This window comes from Rhinatrema bivittatum, chromosome 13, assembly GCF_901001135.1.
Source record: "Rhinatrema bivittatum chromosome 13, aRhiBiv1.1, whole genome shotgun sequence".
NCBI lineage: Eukaryota > Metazoa > Chordata > Amphibia > Gymnophiona > Rhinatrematidae > Rhinatrema > Rhinatrema bivittatum.
The window spans coordinates 43,531,597-43,543,774 of NC_042627.1; the positions used below are offsets into that span (position 1 = coordinate 43,531,597).

General features: G+C 42.3%; 1 protein-coding gene across 4 annotated transcripts in view; it reads right to left on the reverse strand.

The window, feature by feature from the left end:
* Positions 1–12,178, reverse strand: part of MINDY2 (MINDY lysine 48 deubiquitinase 2) — a 406,879-nt gene that overhangs the window by 103,966 nt on the left and 290,735 nt on the right. For all 4 annotated transcript variants that reach the window (XM_029574427.1, XM_029574426.1, XM_029574425.1 and 1 more), the window contains exon 6: positions 9,231–9,373. In XM_029574427.1, the coding sequence (XP_029430287.1) occupies positions 9,231–9,373 (143 nt within the window). The remainder of the gene's footprint in view (positions 1–9,230; positions 9,374–12,178) is intronic.

Below are 12,178 nucleotides of genomic sequence, written 5' to 3' on the forward strand. Positions count from 1 at the left end.
GGTAGAAGAGGGTTAACCTGCCCCCTATAGCTCCGTCCCCCGGATGGATCGGCTGATTCTCATTGGGAGGCGCGGCCGGGCCCTGAACCCGAGCCGGCTCCCCTCTTCTGCTGTTTGGGCCAAAAGGACTGGTTCCTGGCCTGAGGACGAGGTGCCTGGTAGCGACCCCTATAGGGAATGAAGCGTTGGGAGCTTCTGCCTCTGGATGGCCTCTGAAAGGTGCGCTGGTTCCTTCTGAACCTGTCTTCCGGCAGTCGAGGTATTGGAGAGGCACCCCATGTGCTGGCTAGTTTATCTAGGTCGCTGCCGAACAGGAAAGAACCCCTAAAGGGCATTCTGGTGAGGCGTGTCTTCGAAGGAGCATCGGCTGACCAATTCCGTATCCAGAGCTGCCTCCTGGCAGCCACAGAAGATGAGATCCCCTTGGCTGTTGTATGGACTAGGTCGGATGCAGCATGTGTGAGGAACGAGAGAGCGGACTCCATGTCTGCTGCCGGAGCATTGTTCCTGACCTGTGATAAACAGGAACACGTCACCACTGTGCAGCAGGTTGCGATGCGCAAAGACAGAGCTGCTACCTCAAATGTCTGTTTCAGGATGGCGTCCAGTCGCCGGTCGTGAGGCTCCTTGAGGGCCGCCCCCCCCCCTCAACTGGAATGGTAGTGCGCTTGACCACCGCACTAACCAAGGCGTCCACCTGAGGGCACGCCAGCATCTCCTTGATTGCCGGATCCAGGGGGTACATGCCTATCAGGCCCCGACCCCCTTTGAATGAGGCCGCAGGTGTAGCCCATTCCAGATCTATTAGTTGCTGTGCTGCTTGCAAGAAGGGAAAATGGCGGGCTGTAGGACGAAGACCTTCCAGCAGAGGGTTCGGTGTAGATGGCACCGTAGTGCTGGGGCCTGAAATATCCAACTCCGCCAGGCACTGAGATACTAGGTCGGAGAGATATTCCTTGGGGAAGAACCGCCTCATGGTTCGATATGGCTCAATCCCCGAGGGAAGTTCCCCCTCCTCAGAGGGTTCTGATTCGGTCTCCGAGACATCAGGGTCCGCCTGAACCAGACTGCCCGAAGGCGGGTGTGCTTGCCCACGAGAAGGGCGCGAAGGTCCAGGGGCAGGATCAGCTGGAGCAGCCACAGGAGCAGCAGCAACAGCAGGGCCTGGACGGGAAGCTGATTGTATCTGTACAAAGGCATGGATCCCCTTAAAGAGATCCACCCAGGAAATGGAGGTTGTCTCAAGTCTACGGGGAACCAGGTCCCCCGGTATCCCAGGTTGTTCGAGACTACCCGCGAGATCCGGGGTGGCCCCTGGGGAACTGTCAACAAACCTCGGTTGAGACTGGTCCTGGCCCGAGGCTCCCACTGCCCGTTCACATTGGGCACAAAGGGAGTCTGGCTCCTCGCTGTGCGTTGCCCTAAGCTGGCATGCTGAGCAGAGACCGAGGGCTTTCACGCTGGAATCAGGAGGCGCCGCCGCCAGAGACACCGGGGCGTCTGAATGTTCCATCGCTGAAGAATATCTTCAGCGATGGAACATTCAGACGCCCCGGTGTCAAGAATATGCGGCAGCAATATGCGCTGAATACAATAGGCGCTCAATACAATATACGCTCAATAATATGCGGCAGCTACATGCGCTCAATACAATATGCGCTCAATAATATGCGGCAGCTACATATGCTTAATACAATATGCGCTCAATACAATATGCGCTCAATACAATATGCGCTCAATAATATGCGGTCAGCAATATACGCTCTATACAATATAATATACGCTAAATGGTAGACAACATACGCTCCAAATATGCGCTCAATACGATACAGGCGCCTATCATGGGCGCTCAATACCTTAACAAGGCCGACAAAATGGCGACCTCCGCTGCGTGCCGGATACAGGCAATGCCGCCGATCCTCGTACCTCGGAGACCAAAAGTAAGAGATATACGCCTTACCTGATCCTCGGCGCTTCCCGGCTGAAACCCGTGCGGTCTCCGGCTGCGGGGGGGGAGAGGGAAAATACCTTCACTGCCGCGCTTGAGGAATGCACCCGCTGCCTCCCAAGACCACGCCGGGACTGAGGCGCCTCTTAGCCCGCCCAAGCCTCGCTCGGAGGCTGGGTCCCTGCCGCGATTCGGCCACCGGACCGAGGCCAAGACCTCTGAGGGATCGCGGAAATCACCCCGGGAAACTCAACTGGGGGAGGGACCGAATGGTATCACCGCAGGAGTGCAGGGCTCGATGTTCCTGTAGAAATTTAGTAAGTAGAAAGTAGAAAATAGAAAGTAGATTAGAAACACGCTCAGCGAGCGTGCAGGCTCTCCAAACTGCTTTGGAGACAGAAATTACTGAAGAGCTTCACTTCCTGTGGGGGTATATGTACCCGTGCTGACGTCAGATCTGTCTCCAACTGCTAGCACGAGCACACTATACCCACTTGTTCTGAGTCCATCTGGCTACACGACAGGAAAAAACTGTTAATTAAATTAAATTAAATTACTAGGTCCTGTAATAACATGTGGTCTCTATGTTGCCTGAGTAAAATCTATAACATTGTCTAGGTTTCCTCCCGTAAACCTGTTGGCATGAGATATACTGAACTCATGGGTTGTTTTGATTTGACAATTTTTTATGTTTGTTATTAATATCCAGGTTAACATTATGTCTTTAAATATGAAAGGCATATCACCTATTAAAAGGAAGCAACTACTACAGTTTGCATGCAAATGTAAGGCTCAGACAGTTCTGCTACAAGAGACAAATCTCACCAAAGCTGAGCATGAAAAGTTGCACCATGCAGCCCTAACTCTGCATTGTTTAATTCTAGAAGCAGGGGAATTTGTATTTTAATTGACAAAAATCTTCTTTCAACAGTCAATCCCGAAGGTTAAAACTTGCAGGCCTGGATGCTGTTTAAAAATGACCGTCCCTGAGGCCCAGACAAAATGTATTCTGTGCATTATTTTTTATTAATGCTGTATAATGGTTAATACTTATTTTATGTTTTGTAATGTGCATTACTTATACTTGTAATCTGCCTAGAACAAGGTCTGATAATAGGCGGAATACAAAATACTGTAAATAAATAAAAATAAACAGTTGTACAACTGCTTGGATAACTTGTTTAATAAGCAGTATATAAAATTTGAATACATGAATTGAAAATCGCTCTGTTAAGATGTTATAATCACTCAAAAAAGTTAGTGAACTAAAATCAATGGAAGTAGGCAGATTCGAGAGGGCCTTAAAATTCACCAGATTAAATTTCTATGAACATGGTAATAAAGCAGATGCATTCCTTGCTAGAGCTGTTAAAAAAACAAGCTGCTAACTCATTAATAGCTTTTATAAGGGACAAATTAGGTATAGTTTCTCATAATTTTCAGGTACTGAAAAATCTTTTATGGATCACTTTGCAAATCTCTACGCAGCAACCGAGAGAGTTAATTTAGAGGACATTAGATCCTACTTAGCTGGATAAATCTTAAAACGCTAGGACGTTACTTATCTGACTTAGCCAGATAAACTGGAAATTGTCCGGATAAATGCCGATTTTTAAGAGTTAGCTGGATAAATTCAAATTTATCCAGTTAATAGCGCACAACTGCTACACTCACATACTTTTGCGTCTACCTTTAAAAATGTATGTGTGGAGATTTTACCTGCATAATTTACATTCATTTATCCCCATAAGTCGGCTTTTATGTATGTATCTGGGAGATTTTCTAACATGTGCATGGCAATGAAATTACTAGTTTTATCAATTAATCTACCAATTCACTCAGTCCATCTGTAGGTCATCGAGACCCTGCTGACTCTTCAGCCTCAACTCTCCCCATTTCACCCAGACCACTCACCCAGTCTGAATTTCACTGATAAAACGATTACGATCACTTACTCCAGATATAGAGCAAATAAGCTGCCAAATTTAAATGCTTAAATTGTTTAGAAAATAGCACTTTACTCATGCAAATATTGGCCCTGCACATTTTTTTTTTTTACAAGTGCAAAGTTACACATGGAGTTATAAAATAGCATATACGCATGTATATGTGTATATGTTGATTTTTATGCATGCAATTTTTGAAAATTCATCTTTAAGAGAGGAATTCTAAATTGATGTAAACTCTGCTAGTTTACCTCATGTTGGGGTGAGGTCTGGAAGCTCTCAGGAACTTTACATGAACTTAATGGGATGGAAAGCTATTTTAACAGCTTTCCATCCCATTAAGTACATGCGTATATGCTATTTTATATTTCCAAGCAAAGCAAATTAACAGTACACAGGTATAGCACGTCTGTTATCTCAGTAAAACATTCTGAAGTGCAGGGAGGAAACATTTCCTGTTTCTGTTTTATACAGGACACATGTGCTGGCTCTATAAATAATATCAAAGCAAAAAAATTACCAGCTGGACCAAGAAAGCAAATACGCACTCTCTCCACAATCTTGTTTTCCCCTGATCTCTGAGCTTATCTTCTACTATTCTGCTGAGTAAGAGTGCAATGAAAAACACTGGGTCAAAACATTTCCATCCTGTCAAAATATAAACAACATTTACCCCCCTGCCACACTGCCCTGGAAATTCAGGTCCCCTTGCTGGTCAAGGACTGGAAGGGAATCTTCATTGCCACCTATTCTACCAGCAGTCCCCTATATCTCCTCAATCCTCCTGAGAGCATCACCTCCATGATATGCTAATGCCTGCACTGAATGGAGGTCAGCTGCACTGTGCTAAAGTAAGCAACAATAAAGGCCTAACAATTTTCTGTTTAAATACCATAAAAGCAGTAATTGCTCCCAACTACAATTTTCTTGTGATACAGAAAACTTTCAAAAACAATGTGTTCAACATCACAAAAGAGGCCTTGGTCTCCCATAGATGCATCCCGCAGATAGAAGCGGCGATAGGAGCGCGTAAATCAGCTTTCTAACACAGTCAGACAAAAATGTTACTGATCCTGAAATGCACAGCCATGGATATGTACTACAATTATACACATTGGAAAAGAAGTCATTACTATTAACTTGTAATGAAAACTCCTGCTTCTCCCTGATTATTTTGTAGTTGGGTTCTACTGGTAATTTATGCTCCATAAACTTCTTTATAAGGAAATTCTGCAGGGATCAGAGATCATTTTGAATTGAAGAAATTATGAGGTCTCTTTATTAAGCTGCATCACAGCTAACTTTTGTGTTCCATAAGGCAAACTTACCCAGGCTGATAATGCAGTTTTATGACCCCTAACACACATTAAAATTCAACTCAATTGTACTATTTTGTAATGCAGCTGGAAATTTAAATATGCATGGTAATGAGCTCATTACTGCAGTAGTTGCAAAGCTCTTTTAAATTTAGATTAGCTGCATTGTCTACATAAATTTAACTAGAACTTTGGAGGTGTGGCTAACTATTAACACACCGCCAGGCCATCATTTTAGCAGTGAACTTCTAGGAGGAGGCAGAACCCAGTGCACCCCCCTTCCCCCTCATCCAAGCTCACCCCTCCTCCCCCAAAAAATTGAGGAAGTAACAGGAGAATGAGGAGGAAAGTAGCCTTATCTTCATCCTCACTTTTGCCATTAAGAAAAGGGGGCCCTGGAAGGGAAAAATTATGTTGCAAATTAAATATAAAGAAAAATCTTCTGAGGGGCAGCCATGTTAGTCTGGTGTAGCAAAAACGATAAGAGTCAGGTGGCACCTTGAAGACTAACCAATTTATTGAGGCATGAGCTTACATGGACCAGAGTCCACGTCATTAGATATATTTTTTTTTTTAATAAAATAAAGGGTTTTGTTTTTTTATAAAGTGCTGTAAGTATATGAAAAGAAATGTTGTTACTTTGCTATGGTAAATATCTGTTATGGTATTTGGCATTATCGCCAAGATCAGGTCTTACTTTAACCATTAACAGAGGCATCTTGGTTCTGTACATGCATGCTGCTCCCTCCACGTGCAAGACTTTCATTCCCCAGGAGAATCAATAATATATTAAGCAGCATTACAAAAGTTGCAGGAGATCTACTGCTCAATTGTCCAGAAACCTGAAAGTAAAGGGCAATATGAACTAAAGGAAAAAGCAGGTGCTCTTTCTGAAACTCTCTCTAGAGACAGGAGTACTTTGGCCAGGCCTTCAATTGTTAACTACATCCCAAATACTTACTGTGTATGCTGGACATTTTTCCAACTTCAAACCTTCTATCTTTAATGCCCCTATGCGGCAATCCATTCATTATAAGAAATTCAGAAACAGAAATAATAGTAACACTAATTTTAAACAAATGCATACTTTCACCAGTTGTACACAGAATGGTGGGGTTTTTTTCCAAACCAAAAATGTAATTGAGAGAAACAAAAGTATCACTTTTGACTCTCACAGGTCTCAAATGTCAATCATCATCCAAATCCATTTGCTGGTTTCTCTGCTGATAGCATGTCACAGACAAACACGACCTCCCCATAAGGCGTTTTTTTCTACTTTGTAAAAAAATAGCACCTAAAAATGGATCATGTGTATACAAATATTTTTACTAGCTATACCATAATATAGAAAGTTATATACCAAGTAGTTTGGATACTGCAAGATTAGAAGCATTAAGGAAAACTCTAAACACAAATGAAGGATGCCTAGTGAATTCACTATGGATCATAGGATCAGTTTAGGTAATGGCAGAAATGCATTGCTTACAGAAAATACACTGAAATGCTAAATTTAATAGGAAAATGTGTAAGAATATGGTGCTTAAAGCAAATTAAACTTTAAAAATAATTTCATAACAATTCAAGCCATTATGTTCTCCTTATTTTACCTCATAATGAAAAAGTGATTATATCTTTTCATAAACCTTTTGTATCATGGAAGACTGATGTATATTTAGGGGCGGCTGTGCTATTCCTTGTGAGAACCCCATAAGCAGGTGCCATGCTGCTACATATCAAACAGTTTAAGATTGGATTATCTGCCACTGAAGCTGAGATCCAGAAAGAAGTGAAGCAGAAATCCATGCTAAAGGAACAGCTCTGGTTTGTTTGTTTTTTTTTTTTGTGAGGAAGAGATCTTTAAAAACTAGAGACTTGGGTGATATTTAAAAAAGTACACAACTTTTATTAAAAAAAAAATTATAAAACTAAAAACAAAACAAAACAAAGAAAAAACAAAAATAAATATAGACTAAAAAAAATGCTAAAAATCAAGAAAAAAGTAAATAACCATTTTAGCTAGAAGTGAAGGTGGCTCAGTTGGTAAGTGCTGCATACCACCATGTGAAAGATACCCAATTCAAACCTCACATCAGGTCTTCAGCACCCTGGGCTGGCTGTGGAGGAAGCATTCACAACCTCCAGGATGGCAAGGGGGAGGGGGGTCATGGTCTTTGCCTAAGAGCGAGACCTAGCGGTTGGATTTAGTGCCTTTAGGTGCAGGATTCCAGAAGAAGCCTGGGTGCATGGTCCCCAGCCCAGCACTGTCACTGCAATGACTGGATTAAACCTAAGTTTGGAGGAGATATAAAATAAAGGGGGGGGAGGGGAGAGAGAGAATCCCCGGAAGGCTCATACAGCCCGATCTCAGCCCTGGAGGTACAGAAGAGGAAACTATTGGATCAAATAAAAAAAAACAAAAAACCTGAAGATTTTTGGACAGATAACCAAAACAGTAAACAGGTTTTTAGTGTTCTGTGGTTAAATAAGCCATGTAAACAGTTTGCATAAAATCTTGAACTTGTTTCCCATTTTCACTACCAACTAAAGACGGAGTTTGAAAGCAGGGTCCTATTTTACTGAAATATGGATATATGCTATTGGTGCAACACAGGAGTAAACCAAGAGTGGCAGTACCCTTAAGTACATTTGCCATTCTGTGCCTATGTCTTTTGGACCCATTCCAGAAATGTTTTATGGCAAAGTGCTGTGTGTATTGTAATGAGGCAAGCCCCAAGCCACTATCCTGGAGAGGTAGAAAGTTGGGCCAAAGTAGAAAGATGCCAAGCTACCCTCAAGTGAAACAGCAGGGGGCGCTTAGACAACCTGTAAGAACTACAATACCCAGGGTTCCAGAGCAACTGAGTAAGGTTCGAGCCCAGGATGAGGCTGAGGTGGCTGTGGAGGATGATTATGGTGAATTAGAGTCAGCTGAGTTGATGCTGTGGGAAGAAGAGGGTGGATCCCAGAGTGAAGGGGGGGAGGAAGCAAGCAGTTCCTCTGAGGAGGCAGAGGAGATGGACTGGGAGCTGCCTACAGAAGACTCTTCTTTATCCAGCATGGAGATAGAGTAAGTGGGGAAGTAATGCACAACAGAGCGGAGAGAGAACCGGCAGGAGGTAACTGTTGGTTCCACCTGGTTTTTTTTTTTTCCAAAAAGGCACTAACTAAGGAATGTGCTGACTGTTTAGAGTGGTAGAGGTAAAGCATTACTAATAGCACAGCTGTAGGGGAGAAGGGGCGAGTTGTGCTGGATCCCCAAACAGAGCTGTTATGGCCAGGATGTAAGCCTGACAGCAGACATTTGGAAAAAGAGGTTTTGGTTGCAGTTTTTCTGTTATGAGACATTTGTAGAAGGACTACTGCACAACGCTGGGAAAGAGTAATAAGGTGGACCTAATAATAAACTGTTTCTTGTTTTGTTTTTTTTGATAACCCCTATCCTGGGGAGGGGGGGAGCTGTTATTCTCCCCCACTGGTGGGGGCCTTGGAAAGGCCATCGGCTATGGTGACTAGCTCCGTCAGGGATCCTGGCCAGTTTTGAAGGGCTTGTAAATAACTGCACTTGAGAGGCTGGAGCTACGGGGACTACATCGGACACCAGCAGTTTTGGGCAGCGCTATCGAGATTTGAGGGCACGTGCATCTTTGGAAGAAGGAAACTAAGCCCAGCTGTGGAGCTAGCCGGAGGAGCCCACGACAGTATCCAAAGCTTGTTTGCTCGGCATGTTATTTCCTATGTGAATGAGGTCCTAAATGAATACATCCTGGGTGTTATATTATTTCCTCCAGCAAGGCATCCATAAATCATTCTCTTTTTTGAACATATAAACCTGATTCTAACAGTGATGTTATATCTGAAAACAATGCAGTACTTCCTATATCTAACTCAGCAGTCTTTTAAAAAAGATTTACGGTACTTGTCTTTAAAATAGAAATTGGGTTTCATTATCACAACTAAATCAGATATTTAGAATGATGTAATTTGTGAAAAGGAAAATATGAAAGTGGTTCTCCATCATACCTTGTATTTGGTCATGGTGCTAAAATGATTGTTCCGGAAGAACACACACAGCTCTCCTTCCTGAACTGCTGAGGTCAGCTCACATAACCCATGGTACGTCAACTGTGTGGCTGTGTTGTTTAGAAACTGTTCAGCTATAAAGCCTAGAAAAGAACGCAGGATATTTGAGAGATACATGCCTGTACATTACACTATGTATCAGTACTCAGAAGTGTCGTTTAACTGTAGATGAACATTTTCAGATGAAAATATTTTACTGTAAAAATCCATTATAGCTTATCCGTATATGACCAAAAGGTATATGTATGTGTTGTTTATAGTATACATAAGCAGAATGTGTATACACAACATGCTGCTATGATGATTTATTTTGTTTTCCTAGAGGAGCATATTTCTCCAAAATAAGTGATGCTGAAAGTGAAACCTATGAATAAAAGTCTCTCATCGTGCTTACTTAATATTAATAACTCAGTATAATTTGCTGTCACTTAATAAAACTTTCCTAAATATCAGATGCATTAGAGCTCAAACTCATTCATCAAACTCTTGGAAAGGTCTGATAATCAGGGATACAGGGCTTTTTCCTTTTCAGTGCCAATGATGTGGAATCATTAGCAGAGGTTCTGCAGAGAGAGCGAGATGTAAAGATTTTTAGAAAGCAGCTGAAAACGCTGTTATGTCAGTGTTTTAAATGATTGATCTGTTGGTATTATTTTATATGTATTTTGTACTCTGTAACCCTTCCTGGACTACTGTATAAGGAAAGGGTGGGATATAAAATGTAAATAAATACATTTTGAGGCCCATGGATTGTAAATTCATCTAGATAAGAGTAATAAAAGATGGTTAAAATTGAACTCAAGGGAACTTGGGTCTTCCTTCAACCTAACCCCAATTTTTCCTCTGGCTTTCCCAACTGAGCTAACTGCAGCTGCACAGCTTCTCTTTCCTAGGAAGTCAGTAAGTACCATGGACTAGAATTTATTTACTACCTTCTGAAAAACAGCTATTTAACCCAGTGCTTCCTAAACTTTAATCGAATAAGACCCCATTTTAAAACTTGAAAATTCATACAGCAGACTGCCACCCAGGGCCGATGCAAGAGTATTTGACACCCTAGGTGAATCTTCGGTCATGCACTATACTGACTGCTGCTACTGAATGTAGATCAAAGTGGTGGCCCTGAGGGAGCAGAGGTCCATACAAAGCAGAAAGCCCCATTTCTTGTGACTTCATTCACAATCTGAGAACCGCTAGTTTAACTCATACTGCAAAGTGAATGAGATGTTCTGATCTTCTTGATAGACTACACAGGGTTTCTCAACCCAGCCCTTGAAACCACACCAGTCAATTGGGTTTTCAGGATATCCATAATTAATATATATATAAGATAACTTTGTATACAATGGAAGCAGTGCATGCTCATCTATCTCTTGTACATTCACTGAGGATATCCTGAAAACCCAACAGGCTGAATGTGTCCCAAGACCTGGATTGAGAACCATTGGTCTACACTGTTGTACTAACTTATTTTTAGTTACTTGATATCCAATATCTGGCCTTCAAGTCCAATTACAACCTATTTCAAAATCACATATCTATTAAGACAAGGACAGCTGAAGACAGATAACATTGGTATTCCTTCTTGCTCTAACATTACTAAGTTTCTCATCTCATCCACAAGACACATGAGTAACCGGTACAAGTGCACAAATTCTTCTCCTTTGTGCCTCACTATCACAGGCCCATCAGGTCAGTCCACATTATCTTAACTTTTTAAAATTCATTTTGAACTCCCATTTTTGTCTCTTGTGCGTCCCCCCACCTCAAAGCATATCAAGAAGGAAGCATAGTCTCTAAGACTACGAACCTTCAGAGCCCTCCCTTAGCTGGCAAGGTTTACGGCAGTAGCAGCTACAGCTGCCACATGTTCCTTATATGGAACAGAGCATTACTTAATCAATAGACAAATCCCAAATGGCCCTGTCAGGCAGCAAATTCAAACCTGAGTCTGCTACAATGCTTGAGGTAAGAGACCAGTCACTTCCCTAAACCTCACCAATGTTTTAGCACATGCACAAATCTATATGCCAAGAACAAACCACAGAATTAATTACCTTGCCTTTTTATGCAGGAAATATATGGATGAAATCAAAAGAGCAACAGATACTTCACCTTTTACAACTACTTTATTTTGGCAAGTTTATCAGTCTAGTTGTAGTTCTAAACTTCCAGCTCACAAAGAACTGGACAAAATAACCATCACAAAACTCACAGCATTCAGTGACTGAAACCATTCATCTCACACCCTAAACCATAAGGCCTTATAAGCCTCTTTCCATATGCTAACTGTGAAGCAGATTCTCCATAGAATCAGAAAATTATAGCTTTAACTAGATATACCTCATTTCTGTTTATGATGCTTCTGTGCACAGCATGACAGAACATGCCTCTTCAGTAGGCTTAAATACTTTAGAAAGCTTGAATTTGGTTTGCTTTATAGTCCTAACATAAATGACAAGTCAGAACATTATTACATAACATCCAACTGGCAATAAATATAATCCCATATGCTAATACAGAGGTCCCCAATCTTTTTGGTGTGGGAACCCCTTTTCAATATCCAAAACATTTAGGGACTCTCATCCTGTCCACATCAGTCTCACTACCCTTCTCTGTTAGTCACTCCCCCACCACTCTCCATCACAGTCTCTCTCCCCAGTCCCTCTCAATCAGCCTCTTCCCACAGGTTTCTCTCCTATCACCAGTCTTTCCCACAGGTCTCTCCTTCTTGATTCCTGCCCAGTCTTATCCTATCAGCATTCAAACCCATACACCCTCCCTCTATCAGTCTCTCTCTCACTCTTACAAGCCCCTTCTCATCAGTCTCTCTCTGTTCCAGCTGCCAAGCCACCAGCTTCTCTCACCCACTCCTTCCACCAGTCTCT